Source organism: Cetorhinus maximus, chromosome 13 (assembly GCF_964194155.1).
Source record: "Cetorhinus maximus chromosome 13, sCetMax3.hap1.1, whole genome shotgun sequence".
Classification (NCBI taxonomy): domain Eukaryota; kingdom Metazoa; phylum Chordata; class Chondrichthyes; order Lamniformes; family Cetorhinidae; genus Cetorhinus; species Cetorhinus maximus.
This window is the reverse complement of record NC_135891.1, coordinates 76,939,750-76,966,592: the sequence shown is the minus strand read 5'-3', so window position 1 is coordinate 76,966,592 and position 26,843 is coordinate 76,939,750. Positions and strand designations below refer to the sequence as shown.

The window sequence follows — 26,843 nt, the reverse complement described above, 5'->3', positions numbered from 1 at the left end:
ACTTTTCAACTTCTCAGGGTTTATCAAAGCATAAACCATCTCATTGTATTACGAGAACCCCAAAATGAAGTGGTGTTCTAAACCCATAGTCAGCTTTAGTGTTCTTTAGATTGTTTGCACATTCCCAAACTTACTTTGATGAAAAAAAATGCCATTGTGCAAAATCAACTGTGCTATGCTAAAAAATAAACAAAATAATATGCAGCTTGAATGTGTATAGCTCCTTCCGTAGCAACAGTCACTCTGTATTTTGTATTCTACTTTATAACATTAAAAATCCTCCCTCTGTGTGCACTTCCTGTCTCCAAACCCTTATTTCCTCTATAACGTTTATCACACTTCTATGTGTACTTTTCTTCACTATAAATTCCTGTCCATATTTATAATGAAAATTACTGGTGTAAACAAGTCTCTATGTAGTTGAAATCCCTCACCAGTGTTGTCACTGTGTGCTTCACTTTGTGCTCCCAGTTCCTCAGCCTGTACTGCAGCTACTATAGGAACATAGGAGCAGGAATAGGCCATTCAGCCTGCTCTGCCATTCAATATGACCATGGCTGATCATCCACTTCAATGCCTTTTTCCTACACTATACCCATATCCCTTTACATCATTGACATTTAGAAATCTGCCAATTTCTACTTTAAACATGCTCAGTGACTGAGCTTCCACAGCCCTCTTGCGTAGAGAATTCCAAAGATTCACAACCCTCAGAGTAAACAAAAATTGTCCTCATCCTTTAGTTTGAAATAGTGTCCCCTGGTTCTAGACTCTCCAGCCAGGGGAAGCATCTTAATTAATAACCCTGTCTATCCCTTTAAGTATTTTGTAGGTTTCAATGAGATCACCTCTCATTCTTTGAAACTCTAGAGAATATAGGCCCAGCTTCCTTCTCCTTTGGACAATCCTGCCATCCAGGGAACATGTCTGGTGAACCTTAGCTGCACTCTCTCTATGGCAATAATATCCTTCCCAAGGTATGGGGACCAAAACTGCACACACTACTCCAGGTGCAGTCTAACCAAGGTTCTACACAATTGAAGCAAGACTTCGCTACTCCTGTATGCAAATCCTCTTGCAATAAAGGCCAACATACCACTGACCTTCCTAATTGCCTGCTGTACCTGCATGTTAGCCTTCAGTGACTTATTGATGAAGACATCCAGGTCCCTTTGTACATCTACACTTTCTAATCTCTTACCATTGAGGAAATACTCTGTGCATCTGTTCCTCCCACCAAAGTGGATAACCTCACATTTTTCCAAATTATATTCCATCTGCCATGTTCTTGCCCACTCAGTAAGTCTGTCCAAATCCTCTTGAAGTCGCTTAGCATCTTCCTCACATTCCCACCTAGCTTTGTGTCATCCATGAACTTGGAAATATTGCATTTGGTCTCCACATCCAAATCATTGATATATATTGTGAACAACTGGGGCTCAAGTACTGATACCTGCGATATCCCACTAGGCACAGCCTACCAACGCGTGAATGACCCGTTGATTCCTACTCTGTTTTCTGCCTGTTAACCAATCCTTAATCTATGCCCGTATATCGCTACCATGCTCTGACTACCTTTCAAACTAATGCAAGCTTTAATATTTAATTATAAGTAATATAAAATCAAAGTATATCTAACAAGAGCAAAATGTATGACTTTAAACTGGGGACTGAATTACGTGCATATTCCTTGGTCCAATTTTGCCTCGCCATTTATGCACATGTATATCTTAAACTTCATTTATGCTACATCGGGTCTTCAGATGTCACACTTCTAATTGGTTGATAGTTTTTAAAAATCAATTCTTTAACTACAATACACACAAAAATCTATCCACTATGAAACAACCAATTCAAAATAATCTTTCACCTTTTCATTCCTAGGTCCACTATGGGTTCAATATAAGATCACCAATGCAATAAATATTTTAAGTAATATATTTAACAATAACACCATAACTTAACTATTGTTGAGTATCTTCAATAAAATTTTATTTGGAAATTTCAACCTCTCCAACGCCTGTACATTTCAGTTCAGGTTAACAAGATAATTCAAAAATCTGAAGACAATGCCCAAATTAAAATCTCAATGGCCCAGCATTCCTTTGAATATTTTTTACAGATCAAGAGACTCCCAGGTTCAACCTGTGGACTTTATTCAACTATATGATGTTATCTGGGGTTAAGCATCCCCAAGCTTGAGTGAGCAGAGTTCCCAATCTTGATCATTATCCACTGTCAACTGCTGGAACATGTGCTAGCTGGCTGAGGACAGAACTGGATTTGACTGTGATGCCTTAACAGACAAATATTCTGCACTACCTAAGGGAGTATGGCCACTGAGGCAAAACAATAGAGTACCATCAGTGGTAACCTTTGACCCAGAAACAGTACAGTAAGGAAAAATTGTAATTTAAAAAAATGTGTATTGAATCTGCAGTTGTACTTAAAAAATGTTTACGAAGTACTTGAGAGTTTACATTAATTGTAAGGGGATCAATTGTAATTTTCTTGAATAATAAGAAATGCTGGTCCATGTGACTTGGCAACCCTTGACCCTGAGTTCCTCAGGGTAATGTCCTAGACACAAACATCTTTAGCTGCTCCATCAACGACCTTCCTTCCATTATAAGGTCAGAAGTGGGGATGATTGTTGATGATTGCATAATGTTCAGCACCATTTGTGACACCTCAGATACTGAAGCAGTCTGTGTTCAAATGCACAATATCCAGGCTTGGACTGACAAATGGCAAGTAACATTCGCACCAGACAAGAGCCAGGCAATGACCGCCTCCAACAAGAGAGAATCTAACCATCGCCCTTGACATTCAATGGCATTATCATCACTAAATCCTCCACTATCAACATCCTTGGGGAGGGTTACCATTGACTAGAAACTGAACTGGGCTAGACATATAAATACTGTGGCCACAGCAGGTCAGAGGCTAAGAATCTTGCGGCAAATAACTCACCACCCGACTCCCCAAAGCCTGCCCACCATCTACATGGCACAAATCAGGAGTGTGATGGAACACTCTTCACTTGCCTGGATGACTGCAGCTCCAACAACACTCAAGAAGCTCGACACTACCCAGGACAAAGCAGCCCACTTGATTGGCACCCCTTCCACAAACATACACTCCCTCCACCATCAATACAAAGCGGCAGCACTATGTGCCATGTACAGGATGCACTGCAGGAACTCACCAAGGCTCCTTAGACAGCACCTCCTAAACCCACGGCTGCTACCATCTAGAAGGACAAGGGCAGCATATACATGGGAAAACCACCACCTGGAAGTTCCCCTCTAAGCCACTCACAATCCTGACTTGGAACTATATCGCAGTTTCTTCACTGTTGCTGGGTCAAAATCCTGGAACTCCCTCCCTAACAGCACTGTAGGTGTACCTATACTACATGGACTGCAGCGGTTCAAGAGGACACTCAAGACCACCTTCTCAAGGGCAATTAGGGATGGGCAATAAATTATGGCCTAGCCAGCGACGCCCACATCCCATGAATAAATAAAAAGAAATCTGGTAGCAGCGTCAACAGGAAGGAAGTTAAGATACAAAAAGCTGTGCGGTCAGTCACAGAGAAGACAAAGAAGCTACTGCTGCAAAGAACAAAGGAAAGTTGCAGCAGAGGGGGGACAGAAAAGGCACATTTACAGCTGTGTATGTGTGTGTAATATTGTTGAACAGAACAGAAAACTGAAGACAGGGTTAGAGCAGGGGTTGTGGATTAGACAATTTTACTGCTGCTGCTGCTTCAGTTTTGCCAGAGCTGACCAGACCGTTTAACAATGTTTAGAAAAAGGATACAATAAAGGAATCTCTAGAGAATCTGTGCCATCAAGACGTGAACCTAGCTAAGGAGGTTCTGCAAGAGCGTGCCGTTTGGAAGCTGATCCATTTCTGAGGGTACCAAATAAAACTTGAGCATGTCCCGAGGGCCAAATTGATTAAGTGGGAATGTGAGAGATTCTAGTCACCAGAGGCCGAATTAGAGAACTTTGAAAATGCACATCTTGCCACATGCCTGCACTGCATGATGCAAGTGCATGTGATTTTGTAAGACTTATCTTTGTTGTATCAACTATTTAAAGTGAAATGTACCTTTTCATTTGAAGTATCATTTGCCCGTTAATTCATATTTAATTGACATCGATTCTGATTCATGTTAAAGTAAAAGTTACAAAAAGAGAAATATTGTTGTAATTTCTTCATTTGGGGGTCATTCAGTAAATTTGACTATCTTGGCTTACAATTTCCCCACAGGCATCGTAACAGCCTACAGACATGGAATTCTACATCTCTATCCAAGTTACAAGTCAATACAATCAAAATTTAAATAGCAATTAAACAGCACCTTTCCCAATCTCAGGATGTCCCAAAGCTGTATCAATTAAATAAGTTGAGTGTAATCAATGCTTCGAAAATGTGGCAGCCAAAGTGCATACAAGCAAGATCCTACAAATGGTAATGAGAGTGTGGGCAGATAATAGAATCAGAGAATGTTTACATCACAGGAGGAGGTAATTCGCCTTGTTGAGTCTGTGCCGGCTCATTCCAAGAACAATTTAGCTAGTTCCACCGCTTTCTCCCTTAGTCCTGCAAATTTTTCCGTTCAGGTGCTCATCCAATTCCCTTTTGAAAGCCAAGATTGAACCTACCTCCACCACTCTTCAGCCCTTTCTGCTTTTAGTGGCGTTGCTTGAAGGTTAAATATTACCCAGGGCACCACAGAGAAATCCTCTGCTCTTCTTCAAAATAGTGCTATGGGACTTTTTTTTCTGTTCACCCAAGAAGGTACACGGGGGTTTAGTCTATTGACTCATGCAAAAAACAGTGCAGCACCCTCAGCATTGAAATTTCATTGAAGTATCATCCTAGATTTTGTACTCCAGTATCTGATGAAGAGTCATATTAGACTCGAAATGTTAACTCTGTTTCTCTCTCCACAGATGCTGCCAGACCTAGTTTTTTCAGCATTTTTGTTTTTATTTCTGTGAGAGCTACAGTTCAGTGCCTACGGAGCAGCAAGGTGAAGGTTCACATCAAAGATTTTCACACAGATAGTGCCTTTTTGTGTGTGAAAAAAGTGCATTGGAAGCAGACACAAGTTCTCCTTGAAATGGCATAGCAAGCCACTTAATTATGTCAAACTGCTACGAAGAATTTACAACCGTTTAATGAAGCAGTGCACCACCAGCAACCTACGGCAAATAGGGAAGTGCAACTCTGTCAGCCATGCCAACAATGCCCACAGGGGAGATGGTCAAGTAGTGGATTACTGGACTGGACAGAGGCCCAGGCTAATGTTCTGGGAACACGAGTTCAAACCCTGCCACAGCAGGGTGGAATGTAAATTCAATCAAGTAATAAAATATGGAGCTGAAAGCTAGACTCAGTGATGGTGACCATGAAACTAGCATTGATTGTTATTAAAAACCCATCTAATGCACTAATGAAGCAAATCTGCCATCCTTATCTGGTCTGGCCTATATGTGACTCCAGGTCCACAGCAATGCAGTTGACTCTTAACTGCCCTCAAATGGCTAGCAAGCCACTCAGTTCAAGGGCAATTAAGGGTGGGCAGCAAATGCTGGCTTTGCCAGCGATGCCCACATCTCACGAAGGATAATAAAAAAAGACACAGCCACTATGGAAGATGTGCATTTACGTGTCACGTATGAAATGTGCAAGAAGGCTGCTCACTAGATTATCAGTTAATCAGAAAAAAAAACAGCAGTGGCTTCAATTCACACAAAGACAGGCATTTATGAAAACCCTGTTTGCTCAAGAACCGCCTCCAATCACTAGAAGTTCCCAGCACACCCAGTTTTTGAAAGGAGCCAGTTGTCTTAAGAGGAAGTCGCATAAAACTTATTTAAAATCTAATGAATTATTTTTAGCGCACTGAGGGGGCAACAAGCAATGCATACACAGAAATCATCCTTAGTCACACTGGCCATTTCCTTAATAAATTACAGACCTTATGGGAAGCTTTTTAGGGGGGAGGAAACTATAAGCCTAGTAACAGTGCATAATGATTCAAATCTGTTTTCTGTTATCAGCAGGCACTGTGTTTATACAAGTGCAATTCACAATGATTGTTAGAATGAACAGGTGCTATGAACATACTTGAAATACTGCCACTCCCATCACACATTACTCCACTTAAAACATGTAATTCACATTGCGGCACAGCTTCACTTATGCCACCAGCCTTCTAGGGTCTCACTCAAGTAGTTATTCTTCATGTTTGAAATACAATATCATGGAGGGTATCACATCACTGTTGCCCTCACTAAGCATTTGTACTAGTTAAATCTTTCCTGAATAAAATTAGGAGCGGGACCTGCACTGACATTGTCCTCTGTGCACAGAAGCATTTTAGAAAACCCCTCAGGATGGGTGGTAGAAAGGGAGTTGGAAAGCCAGGCCGATAACAGATACGTTACTTCAAGCTACAGATAGCAACCGGGGTGAGAAGGCGCAATTTCACCACTTGGTAAACCCATTAACGCAGCACAATTGCTCACCCAATCCATCAATTTGAACTAGAAGGTCTAAGTTTGGAGACTCCTTTGGAGTGAGTTTTCAGTCAGACTGACAGTAGGTATGTTCATCACATGGCTGTGTACAGAAGAAGTACCAGGGAAGGTTACCACTAGAAATTATAGAAACTGTAACTACGTTAGGGCAGGATTGGGCTCCGCTGCAGTGTCATAACCCACTCCACCACCCCTGCCAACAGTCCTCTGAGATGATGTAAACTAAGGCATTCCAGAGAGGGTGTTGTGGAACCATACAACTGTAGGGGGTGATCTCTTCAAAAGAAAATTGGAACAAGAAGTGGCCTTTCGGTCCCTGGGGCCTGTTCCCTTATTCAATTAGATTGTTATCAGCCAGGTTGTTATTGATTATCAACTAAACTGTTCCTCAATTCCATTTACCCACCTTGGTTCCATATGCCCTTATACCCTTACACAACAAAATTCTTCAAATCTCAGTTTTTTTTGAAAGTTTCAACTTACCCAGCCTTCAACTGCTTTTTTTTGGGGAGGCAGTTCCAGATTCTCGCAAGCCAAGGTATGGAAAAGGTGCTTCCTAACATCACCCCTAAAATGCCTAGCTCTAATTTTAAGGTTATTCCATATGTTCTGGACCCACACCAGTAGAAAAGTTTCTACCTCTCTCAACAATTTCTTTCAAAGCCGTTAAAAAGCTCAAATCATCATTAAACATTTATAGTCCAAGGACTAAACGTCAGGTTTATGCAATCAATGTTCACAAGTTAACCCTTTTAATTCCAGTATCATTCTGTTGCATCTGCTTTGTACCCTGTTACGAACAGGTGAGGAGGATGAACTGAATCCCCACCATTTATTAAACACAAAACCCAAGAAAAATAATAATAACGCAACATCAAGCATTCATTTGGACACACACAAACACAGGTATCAGAAATAATGGGAGTTAAGAGTCCAATAAAAAAAATGGTAAAAGAATGTATGGTTAAGTCCTTTGATTGTCCCTGAGGCGTAGATTTTAAATGCTGCAGCCGATTTGGGTTAGCTGATTTCTTGGATGCAGTGAGATGTGGAAAATGTTACAATTATCATGAGATCTCAGTTCGCTGGTAGGTTTCTGGTAGAGTTGGCTTCTTGAACCAGGTAACACATTTATTCCAAAAGAGAAAGAGGGAGAGAGAGTGACCTTCAGCCTGTTTCCTCTGCTGAAGACTTCCTTGACACCACCTGTGTGGCTTGCAATCTCTCTCTAGTTGCTGGGCAGCCTTGCCTTGAAATACCTGTGTATTTCATTGCGTATTTCCGAGAGGTTTTGGGTGTGTTTCTCAGTGGCAGCCATTGTTTCAATATCCAGTACCTTGCATTTTTAACATCTTTTCCCTAGACAGTTACGAGTTTTGATGGGCGTCTGAATTATAGGAAATGTCTTTCTCTTCACACTCCCGGGACGGTGATTTGTTTATTTCTCACCTTCACCTTGGAATGTGGCCTTGCATTTTTGAGCAGTTTGCTCTGTTTCAGTTCAAATTACAAAATTTCCAGTCAGTTGACAGTTGAAAAATCATATTTTCAAACATAAGGGAGCTTAGCCTTGTGACAACCCCACCAAATCAACATATTCTTCCTTAGGTACAATGCCCAGACATGAACACTCCAGATGGGCCTAACCAGGGTTTTGTGTAACTGAAACATTACTTCCACTCATTTGCATTCCAGACCCTTTAAGATGAAGGTCATCACTGAATTTGCAGTTCTCTGACCTTTTGTGCCTGTCTGTCCATTAGTTTTTCTATTGGACACCTAAATCTATCTGTTTCTTCACAGCTCCTAGCTTCACACCATTTTGAAAATACTCTGATCTATCATTCTTTAGGTCCAAAGTAGATGACCTCACACATCCCTACACTGAACGCCATCTGCCAGTTTATCCCACACATTTAATCTACAGACATCCCTTCAAAATGTTTTGCTCCCTTATAAATTATTTACTAGATCAACTAACTTAAGAGTCTTCAGCGAACGTTGGATATACAGCTCTCTATTCCTTCAGCCAAGTCACTAATAGCATATTGAAAGGCTGGGTGAGCCAAATGGCCTGTTTCTGTTTTGTATATATTTCGTGAGTGGTGGTGGACAATTAAACAACTCACCGGAGGAGGAGGCTCCACAAATATCCCCATTCTCAATGATGGGGGAGCCCTGCACATTAGTGCAAAAGACAAGACTGAAGCGTTTGCAACAATCTTCAGCCAGAAGTGCTGAGTGGATGATCCATCTCGGCATCCTCCTGACATCCTCAGCATCAGAGGCCAGTCTTCAGCCAATTCGATTCACTCCAAGTGATATCAAGAAACAGCTGAACGCACTGGGCCTTTACAACATTCCAGCAATAGTATTGAAGGCTTGTGCTCCAGAACTAACTGCACACCTAGCCAAGCTTTTCAGGTACAGCTACAACACTGGCATCTACCCAACAATGTGGAAAAATGCCAGGAATGTCCTGTCCACAAAAAGGAGGACAAATCCAACACGGCCAATTACCACCCTATCATTCTACCCGCGATCATCAGCAAAGTGATGGAAGGGGTCATCAACACTGCTATCAAGCAGTACTTACTCAGCAATAACCTGATCACTGATACTCAGTGCCCCTGGCGGAACCCAAACTCAGTTTCTGATCTCATTACAGCCTTAGTTCAAACATGGACAAAAGAGCTGAACTCCAGAAGTGAGGTGAAAGTGACTGCCCTTGACATCAAGGCAGCATTTGACCAAGTGTGGCATCAAGGAGCCCTAGCAAAACTGGAGTCAGTGGGAATCAGGGGGAAAACTCTCCATTGGTTAGTCATACCTAGCACAAAGGAAAATGGTTGTGGTTGTTTGAGGTCAATCATCTCATTCTCAGGACATCACTGCAGGAGGTCCTCAGGGTAGTGTCCTAGGCCCAACCATCTTCAGCTGCTTCATCAATGACCTTCCTTCCATTATAAGGTCAGAAATGGGGATGTTCGCTGATGACTCCACAATGTTCAGCACCATTCATGATGCCTCAGATGCTGAAGCGATCTGTGGCCATACGCAGCAAGATCTGGACAACCTTCAGGCTTGGGCTGATAAGTGGCAAGTAACATTCGAATTACGTAAGTGCCAGGCAATGACCATCTCCAACAAGAGAGAATTCATTAATCTCCCTGTGACATTCAATGGTATTACCATCACTGAATCCCTCACTATCAACATCCTGGGGGTTACCCATTGACCAGAAACTGAACTGGACCAGTCATATAAACACTGTGGCTACAAGTGCAGGTCAGAGGCTGGGAATCTTGCAGAGAGTAACCCACCTCCTGACTCCCCAAAGACTGTCCACCATCTACAAGGCACAAGTCAGTAGTGTGATGGAATATTCTCCACTTGCCTAGATGAGTGCAGCTTCAACAACACTCATGAAGCTCGACACCATCCAGGACAAAGCAGCCCGCTTGATTGGTACCCCATCCACCACCTTCAACATCCACTCCCTCCCCACCGATGCACAATAGCAGCAGTGCTACTGCATTGCAGAAAAATGCACTGCCGAAACTCACCAAGGGATCTTCTATCTCCTTAAAGGACAAGGGCAGCAGATGCATGGGAACACCACCACCTAGAAGTTCTCCTCCAAGTTGCTCACCATCCTGACTTGGAAATATATCACCATTCTTTCATTGCCGCTGGGTCAAAATCCTGGAACTCCCTATCCGCACTGTGGGTGTATCTACACCACATGGGCTGCAGCGGTTCAAGAGCACAGCTCATCACCACCTTTTCAAGGGCAATTAAACAGGGGCATTAAATGCTGGCCTAGCCAATGACGTCCACATCCCATGAAAGAATAAATATATATATAATATATATATTAATGCTGGATAATTCAGGAAGTGGCCAATAAGCTTGAAACCACAATCTGGGTAATTTTTTGCCTAAATAAATAACTGTATTAAGTTTGCGTATCAATGCAGAATTTTTTTCATTCTGGGGTGTAGATGTCACTGGCCGGTCCAGCATTTATTGCCCATGCCTAATTGCTCTTGAGAAGGTGGGGGTCAACCACCTTCTTGAACTGGTGCAGTCTATGTGTTGTAGGCACAGTTTACCATTTATGCTGCAGTTATAATTATTTAAGTTAAATTACTAAAGCATTAATCAAGTTGCTTGCACGAAATGACTCAACATACTAGATCTGCCTTCAGTTATTAATTAAATAGAACAGGGTGTTGGGAACCAATCAGTTCTGAATGGATGACTCAATGATTGGTGAGGGGAGAGGGACGGACAGTAGCCTGCATCCACCATCGTACTTTGCAATTTTAATTTAGGAGTGAGAATGTTTCTATATCATTGTGAAAGGGGGTTTTACCTGGTGCTGACTCAGTTTACTGTTGTGGGTAACCATCAGCTTGGGAACGCTATTAGGTTCTTTTAGTTTAGTTTCAGAATGAATATTTAGCCCGCTTAAAGGCTTCTGGGGTTTATTGAAAAGCTTTTGTTACAGAATTGTATTCCTCCTTCTTTCAGCTTGTACTTAAATGTGTGTTTGCTTATTTACATAATTTAATAAACCTGTATATAGATGGCCGAAACATGAAGCTTGGATGGAAAATGTGTTTTAAGAGACCCTCTGTTCTCAGAATGCTACCCTGTTGCGAAAGGCTGCTTGCTGTTTGAAATGAAGAAACTACCATAAGTGATTAGGTATTAATACAGTGATTGTAGCCAACCCAAGGGATAAAATGAATGGTGTGTATATTTGGGGGAAAAAGATAAATAATTAACAAAGCTCATCTTAGCTCAGTAGCAACACTTTCACCTCTGTGTGAGAAGGTTTAAGATCCAAGTCTCACTCTGGGATTTAAGCATGCAATCTAGGTTGATACTCCAATGCATTACTGAGGGTGTGCTGTACTGTTGCATATGTTGTCTTTTGAATGTTATGTAAATTGAGTCACTGTCTGCTCTCTCAGATAGGTGTAAAAGATCCACCAACAGTATTGGAAGGGTTGGGGAGTTCTCCAGTGGCCTGGCCAATATTCATCCCTCAAACATTGCTACCCCAAAAACAGAATAACTGATTGTTTGTCTCACTGTTGTGGCACTTCACTGTGCATAAATTGTCTGTTTTTGCTGACATTAAAACTATGACTATTTCATTGGCTATGAAACACTTTGGGACATCCTGACGACCTGAAGTAATAATGAATTTTTTTCTGTCTGAAATCAGCTCCATCATGGCCATGGAATTTAAATATAACATGTATGATTGAGCAAAAGTTAAATACCTTCAATTGAAATTTAACTAAAAGTAGGACTGTAGAATTTTTTTTATATATTCATTCATGGGACGTGGGCATCACTGGCTGGGCCAGCATCTATTGCGCATCCCTAACTGCCCTTGAGAAGATGGTGCTGAACTGCCTTCTTGAACCACTGCAGTCCATGTGGTGTAGGTACACCCAGCACTGTTAGGGAGGGAGTTCCAGAATTTTGACCCAGTGACAGTGATATAGTTCCAGGCCAGGGTGGCGTTTGGCTTAGGGTGGAACTTGCAGGTGGTGGCATTCCTATGGATCTGCTGCCCGTGTCCTTCTAGATGGTGGTGGTTGTGGGTTTGGAAGGTGCTGCCTAAGGAGCCTTGCTGAGTTTCTGCAGCGCATCTTGTAGGTGGCACACACTGCTGTAGAATTCAGAGTACTGTAGTCAAATAATGAAATGGCCATCTAGAAGTGTGTTGGAACAGCCAAGTCTAGAGGTAACAAAGGCCTGAATGAGGATTTGAGCAGCAGATGAATTGAGGCAGGGGTGAAGGCGGGCGGTGTCAGAGGTGAAATAGGCAGTCTTAGTGATGGCCCATATATGTGGTCAGAAGCTCATCTAGGGGTCAAATTTGACATAAAGGTTGCAAACAGTCTGATTTAGCCTCAGGACAGTTGCCAGGCAGAGGAATGGAGTCAGAAGCTAGGAAATGGAGTTTGAAGTAGGGATCGAGAACAATGGTGTTGGTCTCCCCAATATCTAATTGAGGGAAATTTCTGCTCATCCAGTGCAGGATGTCAGATAAGCAGTCTGATAATTTAGAAACAGCGGAGAAGCCAAGAGAGGTAGTGACGAGTTGGCTGTCATCAGCATACTTGTGAAAGGTTGCACTCTACTTTGGGATGATATCGCTGAGGGACATCATGAAGATGACGAATAGGAAGGAGCTACAAATAGATCCTTGGCGGAGACTAAAGGTAACGGTGAGAGCGCAAGAAAAGAAGCCTTTGCAAGTGATGGTTTGGCTACAATTAGATGGATGAGAGAGAGAGAGAGAGAGAGAGAGAGAGAGACAACACTTGAAGAAAGAGAACTGTTAACAGCATCAGTTAACAAGGGGACCAGAAGGGGGAGTCGGGTTGTCAGCCATTTAGCAGGATTAGGATCAAGGGAGCAGAAAGTGTGTCACTGGAAGCAAGTCAAGCAGCTTCATAGATACAGCAATCTGGTACTTCATCAGCTAACAGTACTCCAGGCTGCTGTTCCATAACCAATAGTCAACTTGCTCGTTAATGATATTTGGAGAGGTAAACCTGTCACGGGGGTAGAATTTTTCCAACTGGTTTCAGTTACCTGACAAGCCAGGGAGTGAGCCTTTGGTAGCATTCCTGCCTGAGTCAGAACATGTAGGGGGTTCAAACTCCACTCCAGTCAGGCAATTGCAGAAAGGAGTTCCAATTCTGAATTCTGGGTTGACATTAATATTTGTACAACATCTTTAACATAGTTAAGCATCCCAAAGCATTTCACAGGAGCAATCATCAAACAAAATTTGACACCAAGCCACATATGGCGCCATTAGGATAAGAAGAGGAGGAAGGGTTTAGGGATGGAATTCCAAATCTTAGGACCTAGGCAGATGGACGTACAGCCAGCAACGGTAGAGCAATAAAAGTTAGGGATGTGCAAGGGGTCAGAATTGGAAGAGCAGAGCAATCTGAGGGTTGTAGGGCTGGAAGACATCACAGAAATAGGGAGGGGTGTAATGACAGAGGTATATGAAAACAAAGATGAGAATTTTTTAATTGAGATATTGCTGAATCAGAAGCCAGTGTAGGTCAACGAACAAATAGGTGATGGGCGAATGGGACTTATTTCCAGTGGGTGTGAGTGGCTGCACACACCCTATGTCCCCCTCCTGCTCGCTGATCATCATCTTGGTTATAGGAGCCCTTAAACCTTCCTGCCGTACAGTACTACCCATGGTTACAGCCATGGAAAGAGCATTAATCAGCCAGTGAATCCTTCTACTACTTCACACTAATTTCTTAAAGAGAAGAGCATAACCTGGCAGTTCAAAGCCAATGTAATTAGAGTGATCTTGGATGGACAAGCAGCTCTGGTAAATTAGACAATTTTAGTTACTTAAACTCCAGACACCTGAGAGTGCCCAACCCTCAGCTCTAGTAACCTGTACTTTAGTTCTCCAAACTTGGTGGGTGGGAAGTATCCATACAGGAGAAATGTGCACTCCATATCAGGCAAACAGAAGCTCTGATTCTGTAATAACTTGATTTAGAAGGTGTAAATCATGGTGATTGTTTTCTGTTTACATTGAACATTGAGCTGACCAAAATAAAGAAGTAATATTATATATTATATTAAAGTAAGTGCAATATTACACAGAAACAAGGCATAGAGAGAAAATGATAACATAAAATAATAAGATTTAAACTGTTCATAGGGAGTTAAATACACTTTCCTAGATATTCTTGCACTGTTCATTACCCGATTAATTTTGTTTTGTTTGGATAAAAGCCTTCTATAAGCCTTTATAACAAAAGGGGATGCAAAAGTCTGGCCACCTCATGGAATATGGATATCAATTCAGTACGGAACTAAAGTTAAATAGCTAGCGCTGTGATTCCTATCTAAGTCTTCTATGTTATTAGTTTACACTCTGAAGGCCAGCAACTCAGCAGTTCAACAACTTTTGCAGGAACATAAGAACATAAGAAATAGGAACAGGAGTAGACCAATCGGCCCCTCGAGCCTGCTCTGCCATTCAATAGGATCATGGCTGATCATCTTGTGTTTTGATTTCCACATTCCTATCTAACCCTGATAACCTTTGATTCCCTTGCCTAACATGAAACTATCTACCTCTGCCTTAAAAATATTCAATGACACCGCCTCCACCACCTTCTGAGGCAGAGAATTCCAAAGTCGCACAACCCTCAGAGTAAAAATTTCTCCTCATCTCCGTCCTAAAAGGGTGACCCCAAATTTTAGAACATTGCCCCCTAGTTCTGGACTCAGCCACAAGGGCAAACATCCTTTCGATATCCATCTTGTCAACGCCATTCAGGATCTTGTATACTTCAATCAAATCACCCCTCACTCTTCTAAACGCCAGTGGAAACAAGCCGAGTCTGTCCAACCTTTCCTCATGAGGCAACCCACTCATTCCTGGTATCAATCTAGTAAACCTCCTTTCAACTGCCTCCAATGCACTCACATCCTTCCTTAAATAAGGAGACCAAAGCTGCACACAGTATTCAAGGTGCAGTCTCACTAATGCACTGAATAACTGAAGCATAACATCCTTACTTTTATGTTCAATCCCTCTCGCAATAAAGGATAGCATTTAATTAGCCTCCTTAATTACTTGCTGTACTTGTATACTAACTTTTTGTGACTCGTACTAGAATACCTGGATCCCTCTGCACCTCAGAATTATGTAGCTGTTCTCCATTTAAGTAATACTCTGCTTTTTTGTTCTTTCTGCCAAAGTGAACAACTTCACATTTTCCCACATTAAACTCCATTTGCCAGATCTTTGCCCACTCACTCAACCTATCTATATCCATCTGCAACCTCCTCATGCCCACTTCACAACATACTTTCCTACCTATCGTTGTGTCATCTGCAAATTTAGCTACCATGTCTTCACTTCCCTATTCTAAGTCATTGATGTAAATCGTAAAAAGTTGAGGCCTCAAAGTCTGAGTACAGACCCCTGTGGGACTCCACTCATCACATCCTGCCAATCAGAAAAAGACCGATTTATGCATACTCTCTGCTTTCTGCCAGCCAGCCAATCTTCTATTCATGCTAATATGTTCCCCACTACACCATGCACTTTTATTTTCCGTAATAATCTTTGATGTGGCACCTTATCAAATACCTTCTGGAAATCAATGTACAGTACGTCTACAGGCTCCCTTTTATCCACTGCGCATGTTACTCCTTCAAAAATCTCCAATAAATTGGTTAAACATGACTTTCCTTTCACGAAACCATGCTGACTCTTCCTGATTGCCTTGAACTGTTCTAAGTGCCCAGTTATAACCTCCTTAATGATCGATTCAAATAACTTCCCCACAACAGACGTCAAGCTAACTGGTTTTCTGCCTCCCTCTCTTCTTGGATAGAGGGGTTATATTTGCTACTTTCCAATCTGATGGAACCTTTCCAGAATCTAGCGAATTTTGGGAAATTAACACCAGCATCAGAAACTCTTGCTATCCGTTTTTACATTTCTAGCTAGCTTCCTCTCATACTCTAATTTCATTCTCCTGACTAACCTTTTAGTCATTCTCTGCCATTCTTTATATTGTCCTGCCACTCATCTTTGCAGAGTTGTATGCTTTTTCCTTAAGTGTGATGCTTTCCTTAACATCTCTAGTTAACCCTGGATGCTGGGTCCTCCCCTTAGAATTTTTCTTTATAGTAGGAATGTACTTATTCTGAATATTCTGAAATATCTCCTTAAATGTCTGCCACTGCTTCTCTATTGACTTATCCTCTAGCCTAGTTTCCCAGTTCACTTCAGCTAGCTCAGCTTTCATCACCACACTGTTGCCCTTATTTAAGTTTAAGATACTAGTCTTAGGCCCACTCTTCTTCCTTTCATACTGGATGTAAAATTCAATCATATTGTGGTCGTTGCTACCTAGGGGTGCCTTTACTCTGAGGTCATTAATTAATCCTGTCCTGTTACACAATACCAAGTCTAAAATAACCTGCTCCCTGATAGTTTCTTAGAGCAGCACGTTCTGGAACCAATCTTGAAGGCATTAAAGAACTCCTCATCCAAGCTTCTCCTGCCAATCTGATTTTTCCAGTTTATATGTACTGATTAAAATTCACCATAATTATTGCCGTCCTTTATCACAAGCACACAATATTTTCTCTTCAATGCTTTGTACTACATTGTGGCTTCTGTTAGGGAGCCTGTAGGCCACTCCCACTAATGACATTTTCCCCCTACTATTCCTCAGCTTCAACCAAATCAATTCTACATCCTGATCTCCTGAGGTCATCTCCAACTACTGCACCAATGCCCTCTTTGATTAACAGTACTACCCCTCCACCTTTACCAGACTTCCTATTCTTCTTGAACGTCACACACCCTTCAATATTAAGGACCCAATATTTGTCATCCTGCAGCCACTTCTGCATAATTGCTATCAGATAATATTTATTTACTTCAGTGAGGGCCATCAATTCATTTATTTTGTTGCGAATGCTACGTGCATTCATATAGAGAGCCTTCAGTTTTGTCTTTTTATTACCTTTGTAACATCTAGTCATGAGTGTTGATATAATCTTAGGTTTTTTTCTCGGTCCCTTCCTGACATTCTCATTCCCTCATTTTTCGTATTACTATTTTGCTCTCCTGTCTTGACTCTACACCTTGAATTGCTATCTCTACCCAAACTTGATCCCTTGCTCCTCTTGTTTAATTTAAAGCCCTCTCTGCTTCCCTAGTTATGCGATATGCGAGGACACTTGTCTCAGCACGGCTCAGCTGTAAACCGTCCCAATGGTACAGCCCCCACGGTCCCCGGTGCCCAACAAGCCGGAACCCACTTCTCCCACGCCAGTCTTTGAGCCACACATTGGTTTCTCTGATCTTATTTGTCCTATGCCAATTTGTATATGGCTCAAGTAATAATCCAGATATTATTACCTTTGAGGTTCTGCTTCTTAATTTGGTAGCTAGTGCCTCATACTGACTTTGCAGAACCTCTTCTACCTTGGTACCTATATGGACCACGACAACTGGATCCTTCCCCTCCCACTGCAAATTCCTCTCCAGCCCTCAGCAGATGTCGCAAACCCTGGCACCGGGCAGGCAACACAGCCGTCTGGACTCTCGGTCTTTGCTGCAGGGAACAGCATCACTCCCCCTCACTATACTGTCCCCTACTCCACTACATTCCTTTTTGCTCTCCCCGCTTAAATGGCTTCCTGTACAACAGTGCCATGGCCAGCCAGCTCATCCAGCTGTTAAGATATCAACCATTTTCCTCAAAGCACCTGTCTTGGTGATCCGGTTATCTCAGTTAACTAAGTCATCAATTCCCAAGTCTGTCAGCCCCAAAAATTAACATTTCAAAGACAGACTTCCTGTGTCACCAAGCAACCTGAGGCCTAATTAATATAGGCCAGCCAACTCCCATTGCATATGAGAGTGGGCATGATCAGTCATGTGTGTTGGCCACTCAGCTGTCTCTGTACAGGTGGCTAAAAAGAAATAAATTCTTCCTAAAGTAATATAACGGATAGTTCTCTTCTCAAGTCCTTTCTGAGCTAAAATCTGACATGCTGTTGCACTCTGTCCAAATTCATTGTGGGGCTTAGGGCACTCTCACTCCTCTTCCTGATGCATACAAGGCCAAAACCACTTCAGATTTGGCACAAATTGGCAATCTTATTTGGAGGAGATGCCAGAAAAAGGGAGGGGTGGAAAGAAGTGGGAGGAGTTTGAAAATAGGGAGGGGAGGGGGAGGTGGAGGTGGAGGGGAGAGGGAGCAGGTGGGCTAAGAGGGGAGAAGGGGGTAGGGGCATAGGAGGCTGAGAAAGAGGGGTGTGGGAGGTTGAGCAAGGGGCAGATGAGGGCTGAAGGGGAGTGGATGGGAGGAGGTGGGGGAAGGAGGAGGGCCTGTAGGGGAGTGGGTGGGAGAGAGGGGGGGAGGGGAGGTTGAGGCACAGGCAAGGGGGAAGTTGAACAGGGAAGGGATGGTGGAAGAGGGGCGAGTGGAAGGGATGGCAGAAAGAGTGGGATGAAGTGGAGGATGGGGAAGGGGGAGGAGGGGGGAGGAGGGAGGAGGAGGAGGGAGGATGGGGAAGGGGGAGGAGAGGGGAGGAGGAGGACAGCGAGTTACTGCTAAAAATCATTTTCATGATCACAAATTTAAGCTTCCATGAACCAGCGAAATAGGGTAGAAAATAATTGTTCATTTTTTAATCTTTCAATAAAAAGTACAGCGAAACCTGTGTAAACAGACAGTGCTTCTCAGCTGGCAACCAGAAATAATAGCAGAAAATGCTCAACATGCTCAGTAGGTCAGGGTGCACCTGCAGAGAGAGAGTGAGTTAGGACTAGGAGGCCTAGAAAGGAGGTTATGCTGAAAGAGTTTGAACAGTTAAGAACTAAATTAAAAAGCAGAACCTCCAAGGTAGTAATCTCGGGATTACTACCTGAGCCACGGGCAAACTGGCATAAGGTAAATAAAGTCAAGGAGTTAAAGGCTCCAAGATTGGTATGGGAGGAATGGGTTTCAGTTCATGGGGCAATGGCACCAGTACTGGGATAGAAGGGAGCTGTTCAGGTGGGATAGGCTTCACTTGAACTGTGCTGGGGCCAGTGTCCTGGCAAATTGAATAACTAGGGCTGTAGAGATAGCTTTTAACTAAATGCGGGGGGTAGGAGGGAGGGAGGGTTCTGGAGAAGAGATACGTAGGCCAACAAAGCAAAAGGATATGGCAGCATTGCAGGGTAGCTATTTAGGTAATGATTCCCAGAGTGTGACAGAAAGGAACAGAGTGTACAAACATTAAAAAAAACAGCAGCAAATAGGGTCAAAAGGGGAAAAAATGGTAAAAAGGCAAAATTAACGGCTCTTTACTTAAATGTACATAGTATTCGGAACAAAATAAATGAGGTTAATAGATATATTCTTATAGCCATTATGAAGACAAGGAGATCAAAGCTGGGAACTAAATATTCAGCGGTATGTGACTTTTCGAAAGGACAGGCAAGAAGGAAAGGGTGGTGGAGTAGCTTTGTTAGTACAAGATGGAATAAGTACAATTGCAAGAAATGATCTTGAATCAGAAGATGTAGAATCCATATGGGCGGAGGTAAGAAATAACAAGGGGTAGAAGACACTGGTGGGAGTAGTCTATAGGCTCCCTAACAATAACTATACTGTAGGACAAAGAATAAATCAGGAGATAACAAGGGCACTTAAAAAGGCAGTACATTAATCATGGGTGACTTTAATCCTCATGTCGATTGGGGAAATCAAATTGGCAGAGGTGGCCACGAGTAAGAATTCATAAAGTGTATTCGGGACAGTTTCCTGGGACAATATGTTGTGGATCCAACCAGGGATCAGGCTATTTTGGATCTGGTAATGTGTAATGAGGCAAGTTTAATAAAGGATCTCAAAGCAAAAAATTCCCTAGGAAATAGTGACCATAACATTGTAGGATTTAGCATTCAGTTTGAGAGTGAGAAACTTGGGTCGGAAATGACTGTGCTAAACTTAAATAAGGGTAATTACAAAGGAATGAGGGCAGAGTTGGCTGGAGTGGACTGGGAAAGGAGTTTAGCAGAGGAGAAGGTTGATGAACAATGGCAGATGTTTAAGAAAATAGTTCATGACTCACAACAAAGATATATCCCAGTGAGAAAGGAGGATTCTAGGAAGGGGATGGATTAATCATGGCTAACCAAGGAAGTTAAGGATTGTATCAAAGTGAAAGAAAAAACATACAATGTGACAAATTGTATAGGATTGGGAAAATTTTAAAAACCAACAAAAGATGACTAAGAAAATAATAAAGCGGGAGAAAATAAACTTTGGGGGTACACTAGCAAGTAATATAAAAACAGGCAGTAAGAGCTTTTTTAAATATATAAAAAGGAAGAGAGGGGCCAAAGTTAATATAGCCCTCTTACAGAACGGGGCTGGGGAAATAATAATGGGGAATCAGGAAATGGCAGAGAGGTAGAATAAATACTTTGCATCAGTCTTCACAGTAGAAGACACTTATAGCATTCCAAAAATACTAAATAATCAAGGGGCAAAAGGAGTGGAAGAAATAAATACAATAACTATCACTAGAGAAAAAGTACTAAGGAAACTAATGGGGCTAAAGGCCGATAAATCCCCTGGACCTGATGAGTTGCATCCTAGGATATTAAAGGAAATAGCTACACAAATAGTGGACGCACTGGTAGTAATCTTCCAAGAATCAGTAGATTATATAAAATTCTCAGAAGATTGGAAAACTGCCAATGTAACACCCTTATTCAAAAAGGAAGACAGACAAAAAACAGATAACTATCACAGAATCACAGTGCAGAAGAGGCCCTTCAGCCCATCGAGTCTGCACCGACACATGAGAAACACCTGACCTACCTACCTAATCCCATTTACCAGCACTTGGCCCAGAGCCTTGAATGTTATGACGTGCCAAGTGCTCATCCAGGTACTTTTTAAATGATGTGAGGCAACCCGCCTCCACCACCCTCCCAGGCAGTGCATTCCAGACCGTCACCATCCTCTGGGTAAAAAAGTTTTTCCTCACATCCCCCCTAAACCTCCTGCCCCTCACCTTGAACTTATGCCCCCTCGTGACTGACCCTTCAACTAAGGGGAACAGCTGCCCCCTATCCACCCTGTCCATGCCCCTCATAATCTTGTACACCTCAATCAGGTCGCCCCTCAGTCCTCTCTGCTCCAACAAAAACAACCCAAGCCTATCCAACCTCTCTTCATAACTTAAATGTTTCATCCCAGGCAACATCCTGGTGAATCTCCTCTGCAACCCCTCCAGTGCAATCACATCTTTCCTATAATGTGATGACCAGAACTGCACACACTACTCCAGCTGTGGCCTCACCAAGGTTCTATACAACTCCAACATGACCTCCCTACTTTTGTAATCTATGCCTCGATTGATAAAGGCAAGTGTCCCATATGCCTTTTTCTCCACTCCACTAACATGCCCCTCTGCCTTCAGAGATCTATGGACACACACGCCAAGGTCCCTTTGTTCCTCAGAACTTCCTAGTGCCATGCCGTTCATTGAATACTTCCTTGTCAAATTACTCCTTCCAACGTGTATCACTTCACACTTTTCAGGGTTAAATTCCATCTGCCACTTATCTGCCCATTTGACCATCCCATCTATATCTTCCAGTAGCCCAAGACACTCAACCTCACTGTTAACCACCCGGCCAATCTTTGTATCATCCGCAAACTTACTTATCCTACCCCCCCACATAGTCATCTATGTCATTTATATAAATGACAATAATAGGGGACCGAGCACAGATGCCTGTGATATGCCACTGGACACTGGCTTCCAGTGACTATAGGCCAGTTAGCTTAACATCCGTCACTGGGAAAATGTTAGGGAGTCTATTAAAAAGGATGTAATAGCAGAGCATTTAGAAATACATAATATAATCAAGCAAAGTCAGCATGGCTTCATGAAGGGGAAATCATGCCTGACAAATTTATTAGAATTCTTTTAGGAGGTAACAAGCAGGACAGATAAAAGGGAACCAGTAGATGTAATACATTTGGATTTCCAAAAGGCATACAATAAGGTACCACACAAAAGGCTACTTAATAAGATAAGAGCCCATGGTGTTGGGGGGTAATATATTAGCGTGGATAGAGGATTGGCTAACTAATAAAAGACAGAGTTGGGATAAGGAAGGCATTTTCAGGATGGCAACCTGTAACTAGTGGAGTGCCACAGGGGTCAGTGCGGGGGCCACAATTATTTACAATATATATTAATGAGTTAAGTGAAAGTACTATCGTCAAGTTTGCGGATGACACAAAGAGTCTAAAGCATGATATAAACAGGTTAAGTGAGTGGGCAAAAACTTGGCAGATGGAATACAATGTGGGAAAATGTGAGGTTATGCACTTTGGCAGGAAGAATAGAGGAGCTGAATATTATTTAAATGAAGAAAGACTGCAGAAAGCTATAGCATAGAGGGATTTGGGAATCCTTGTGCATGAATCTCAAAAAGCTAACATACAAGTTCAGCAGGTAATAGGGAAGGCAAATGGAATGTTGGCCTTTATTTCAAAGGGAATGGAGTATAAAATTAGGGAAGTCTTGCTAAAACTAAATAAGGCACTTGTTAGACCACACCTACAATACTGTGAACAGTTTTGGTCCCCTTATTTAAGGAAAGATATACTGGCATAGGGGGCAGTCCAGCTAAGGTTCACTAAGTTGATCCCAGGTATGGAGGGATTTTCTTATAAGGAGAGGTTTAGTAGGTTGGGCCTGTACTCATTGGAGTTTAGAAGAATGAGAGGCGATCTTACTGAAACATCTAAGATTCTTAGGGTGCTTGACAGGGTAGATACTGAGAGGTTGTTTTCCCTTATGGAAGAGTCTAGTACCAGAGGGCATAATCTCAGAGTAAGGGGGCCCCCATTTAAAACAGAAATGCGGAGGAATTTCTTCTCTCAGAGGGTAGTTAATCTGTGGAATTCTTTACCAAAGAAAGCTGTGGAGGCTGGGTCGTTAAGTATATTCAAGGCTGAGATAGACAGTTTTTAATCAGTAAGGGAATCAAAGGTTGTGGGGAAAAGGTAGGAAAGTGGAGTTGAGGATTATCAGATCAGCAATGATCTTATCGAATGGCAGAGCAGACTCGATGGGCCGAATGGTGGAGCAGACTCAATGGGCCGAATGGCCTACTTCTGTTCCTAGGTCTTATAGTCTAATGTTTCAGGTTGTGACCTTACATTTGAATTGGCAAGAAGGTCATCAATCTGAGGTGTTATTATCTACTTCTCCCTCCATGGATGCTGCCTGGCCTGCTGAGTATTTACATTTTCTGCTGATTGTTGTACCAGGACTGATGGAATGTTCGTTGCCAGTTAGACAATCATTTTACAATATAACGGGCAACAACTCACCTGGGCCCTTGGATGCTGCCGGTGCAAAAGGGTCACTGCTTCCAAAGGGGTCAGCCTAAAATTTAAACAAAAGTTAATGAAAACATTGCAAGATATCAATTTCTTCACAATCTTAACCCAACCGTTGATACTACTAGATTCAGCTTAACATGGCATTGATCATCTTAAATTATCCGGGTATATTAAATAATGAACAGGTAAAAGTAACTGCCACTAGAAAGCCAAATTCAAAACACATTAGTGTTTCACTGAGTCTGAAGTCTTCTCAGCATCCGCAGAGTTGTAAGCAGCTCTGATATGTGACAGTGTTGAATTTGGGTGAAGCAACGATGAGCAACAAATACTCAGCAACTTCTGCGATACAGAGAGAATAATTGCTTAAGTAGTGCTAACCATTCTCCTATTGAGATTTAATTTTATGCATTGTGGCTCAGCCCCATTGTTGACAGCCATGGCTCAATGGTAGCATGCTTGTCGGAGTCAGAAAGTTGAGAGTTCAAGTCCCATTCTAAGACATTATTGATGTTAACATTTCAGTGCAGTACTGAGGAGATGCTGCACTGTTGGGGGCGCTGTCTTTCAAATAATATTTTAAACTGAGGCCCTGTCTGCCCTCCCAAGTGTGTGTAAAAAGATCCCACTTGAAGAGCAGGTGAGTTCTCTTGTGTCCTGGCCAATAATTATCCCTCAAACATAACAAAAACTGATTTCCTCGTCATTGTCATATCATTGTTTGTAGGACCTTTTTCTATTACATTAGTGTTTATGAGATCTTGTTGTGTGCAAACTGGCTGCCGTGTTTCCTACATTACAACAGTGACTTCCAAAGGACCCCACAATGACACCTGATAACCACCTCATTTGTGGCACTTGTAGCAGAATCTGCCTCTCTCAGGCTGGTCTCTTCAGCCACCAGCAAAAGCGCACCATGTGAAACTATCCCATCACCAATCGATTTGCTGCACGTTCATCATCTCACATAGATGAAAAGATGCCAACGATAACAATGCTACTGAAACGCTCATCTGTACCTTTGTCACTTCCAGGTTCAACTATTCCAATGCTCTCTTGACTGCTTCCAACGTACCCTCTAATTTTTTTTGCTGTACATTTCATTTAAGCATTCACAACCTTTTAAATTTTTTGGATGCTTGTTATGTGGCTTGCACAGTAAGTCTGTGTTACTGCATAGACACTCAGGTGTGCAGCTTAAAAGGATAGTTGCTGGTTTCCCATTCTCCACCTCCTGTAGCCCTTAGCTGATTCAAAACTCTGCAGACCGTATTCTCTCCTGTAACACCACCAGTATTCTTCCTGCTACTGGACACAGGCTTCTGGTCCACCAACATCTCATTTAAAATTACCACCATTGCAATTAGATATCTCTTTGGCTTCGTCCTTCTTACTTCTGCAACCTTCTCCAGCCCTACAAGACTTCACCTCAAATTCAGCACATGGTTCAACCAATTCCCTTTCACTCCACTAGTGATGGCTAGCCAGCTGGAACCCATGCTATGACATTTCCTCTCTAACTCTTAATTCTCTCCACCTCCCTGACTTCCTTCACAACCCTGCTAAAACCAACTTTTTTGACCTTGGTTGTTTGTCCCAAAAACTCCTCCTTTCACTCTTAAAATTTCCCCTCCATGAAGCTCTTTGGGACATTTTTCTACATTAAAGGCAAGTTACTGTTGTTGTACGTAGTGCTCATTGATAATAATATAGAAAACCAGTTGGAGAAGGATAGAACTGAGTCAACCTTTACATACTTTTATAAGCATTTATTTACAGATACACACATTAAAATATGAACCAGTCTGCTTCTATTTATAGGGGCACAAGTGAATCCCAAGCTAGTAATACAATTAATATACAATTACCCTCAACAAACTGCTTGTCACAGGCACATCAATCCATGATAACACTGGCAGCAGTGACCACCACATAATTCTGGTGAAGACAATGTCTCGCCTCCTCAGTGAAAACAAAATCTAGGCTGACGTTCCAGTGCAGTATGGAGGGAGTGCCGTCTGTTAGATGAGACATCTGTTCAGGTGATGTAAAAGATCAAGAGTAGAGGAACACACCCGGTGCCCTAGCCAACATTCATCCTTCAAGCAACAAGCCCAAAACAGGTTAACTGGTCACATCTCATTTCCTGTTAGTGTGGCCTTGTTGTGGGTAAATTGACTACTGTTTCTCCCTACAGGGCAATGACTGTACTTTAAAGGTAATTAATTAGTCGTTGCTTCCTTTAAATATAATGTCTTGAATGTCAGAATATCTCAATGTTCTTGCAGGAAAGGGAAGAAAGAGGAAAAGCTCAATTAAATTGAAGTCTAACCAGAGAAAGCATGATGCCTAACCCAAACACCACCCAGTCCCACAAAAGGGTCTCCTTTTGAATAATCAAAAACCGCTTCTGCATTTTTAAACTGTGGTTCAGGCAGCACATGGTGATAATGTAACTAATAGATTACGACAGATCTGTATTTTATGGGCAGGTTTAGGTAAAATTCCAATAGGCACAAGCACATGCAAATGAGATTGGACTATCAGGGCAATCTGAATGATCCCTTGTGGTTTGATGGCTGATCATAACGATGTTCTAATGCCTGTAAAACTAACTTTGCTGAATTTGAACAGGGTTGCCAAGTTTACAATCCAGAGAATCAAGGGTATTCTCACCAATTTATCAGAATATTTGGAGTGGCTAACCCAGGATAATGCAACAATTATGCACAAATCACTCCGCCTGTATAAAATAACATGGTCACATGTAACAAAAACAGAAAATGATGGGTGGGGGGGAAGAAACATAAAGCAGAATCAGTCCTTTTCACAGATGCAGACAGATCGCAATATGTTTACAGCTTTTTGACTTCTTGCCAGATTTCCTGTATTGCTCTTTTTGCCCTTTTTATGTAGTTATGTTCATGGGTTATACCAGGAATCTCTCCGCCTTGCAGGGCTCTGTACGTGAGTATTTCACAAAATTTATTTTTAACTTGTAGTTTTCATCACACTTACCACTGCTTGCACGAATCAGTTCTACATATCTACAGATGTGGCCATCTGGAGCCTCACATGGTAACTTAGTATTAAAAGGTCAGGTTTTTTTATATATTGCTTTCAAATCCTCCACAGTCTTGACCTACCCAACGACAGTGCACTCCCCGACCTTTCATCTCTGACATATCCTTCACTCATTTAACACTGTAATGCAACTCCTTGTTGCCTGGCTCCAGCATTTGCAGTCATCTTAGCATGTATAATCTTATCTGTTCAAACTCTTTGCTTTATCTGATGTGCCTCCTCG

The 26,843-nt window shown here is 42.2% G+C and overlaps 1 protein-coding gene across 19 annotated transcripts in view; it reads right to left on the bottom strand.

Annotated features, from left to right (window-relative positions):
• eps15l1a (epidermal growth factor receptor pathway substrate 15-like 1a) overlaps positions 1 to 26,843 on the bottom strand; it is a 389,837-nt gene that overhangs the window by 149,987 nt on the left and 213,007 nt on the right. For all 19 annotated transcript variants that reach the window (XR_013578464.1, XM_078555608.1, XM_078555606.1 and 16 more), the window contains one exon: positions 23,525 to 23,579. Coding sequence is in view for 18 of the 19 variants with exons in the window: in XM_078555608.1 (XP_078411734.1) it covers positions 23,525 to 23,579 (55 nt within the window). In the remaining variant the exon portion in view is untranslated. The remainder of the gene's footprint in view (positions 1 to 23,524; positions 23,580 to 26,843) is intronic.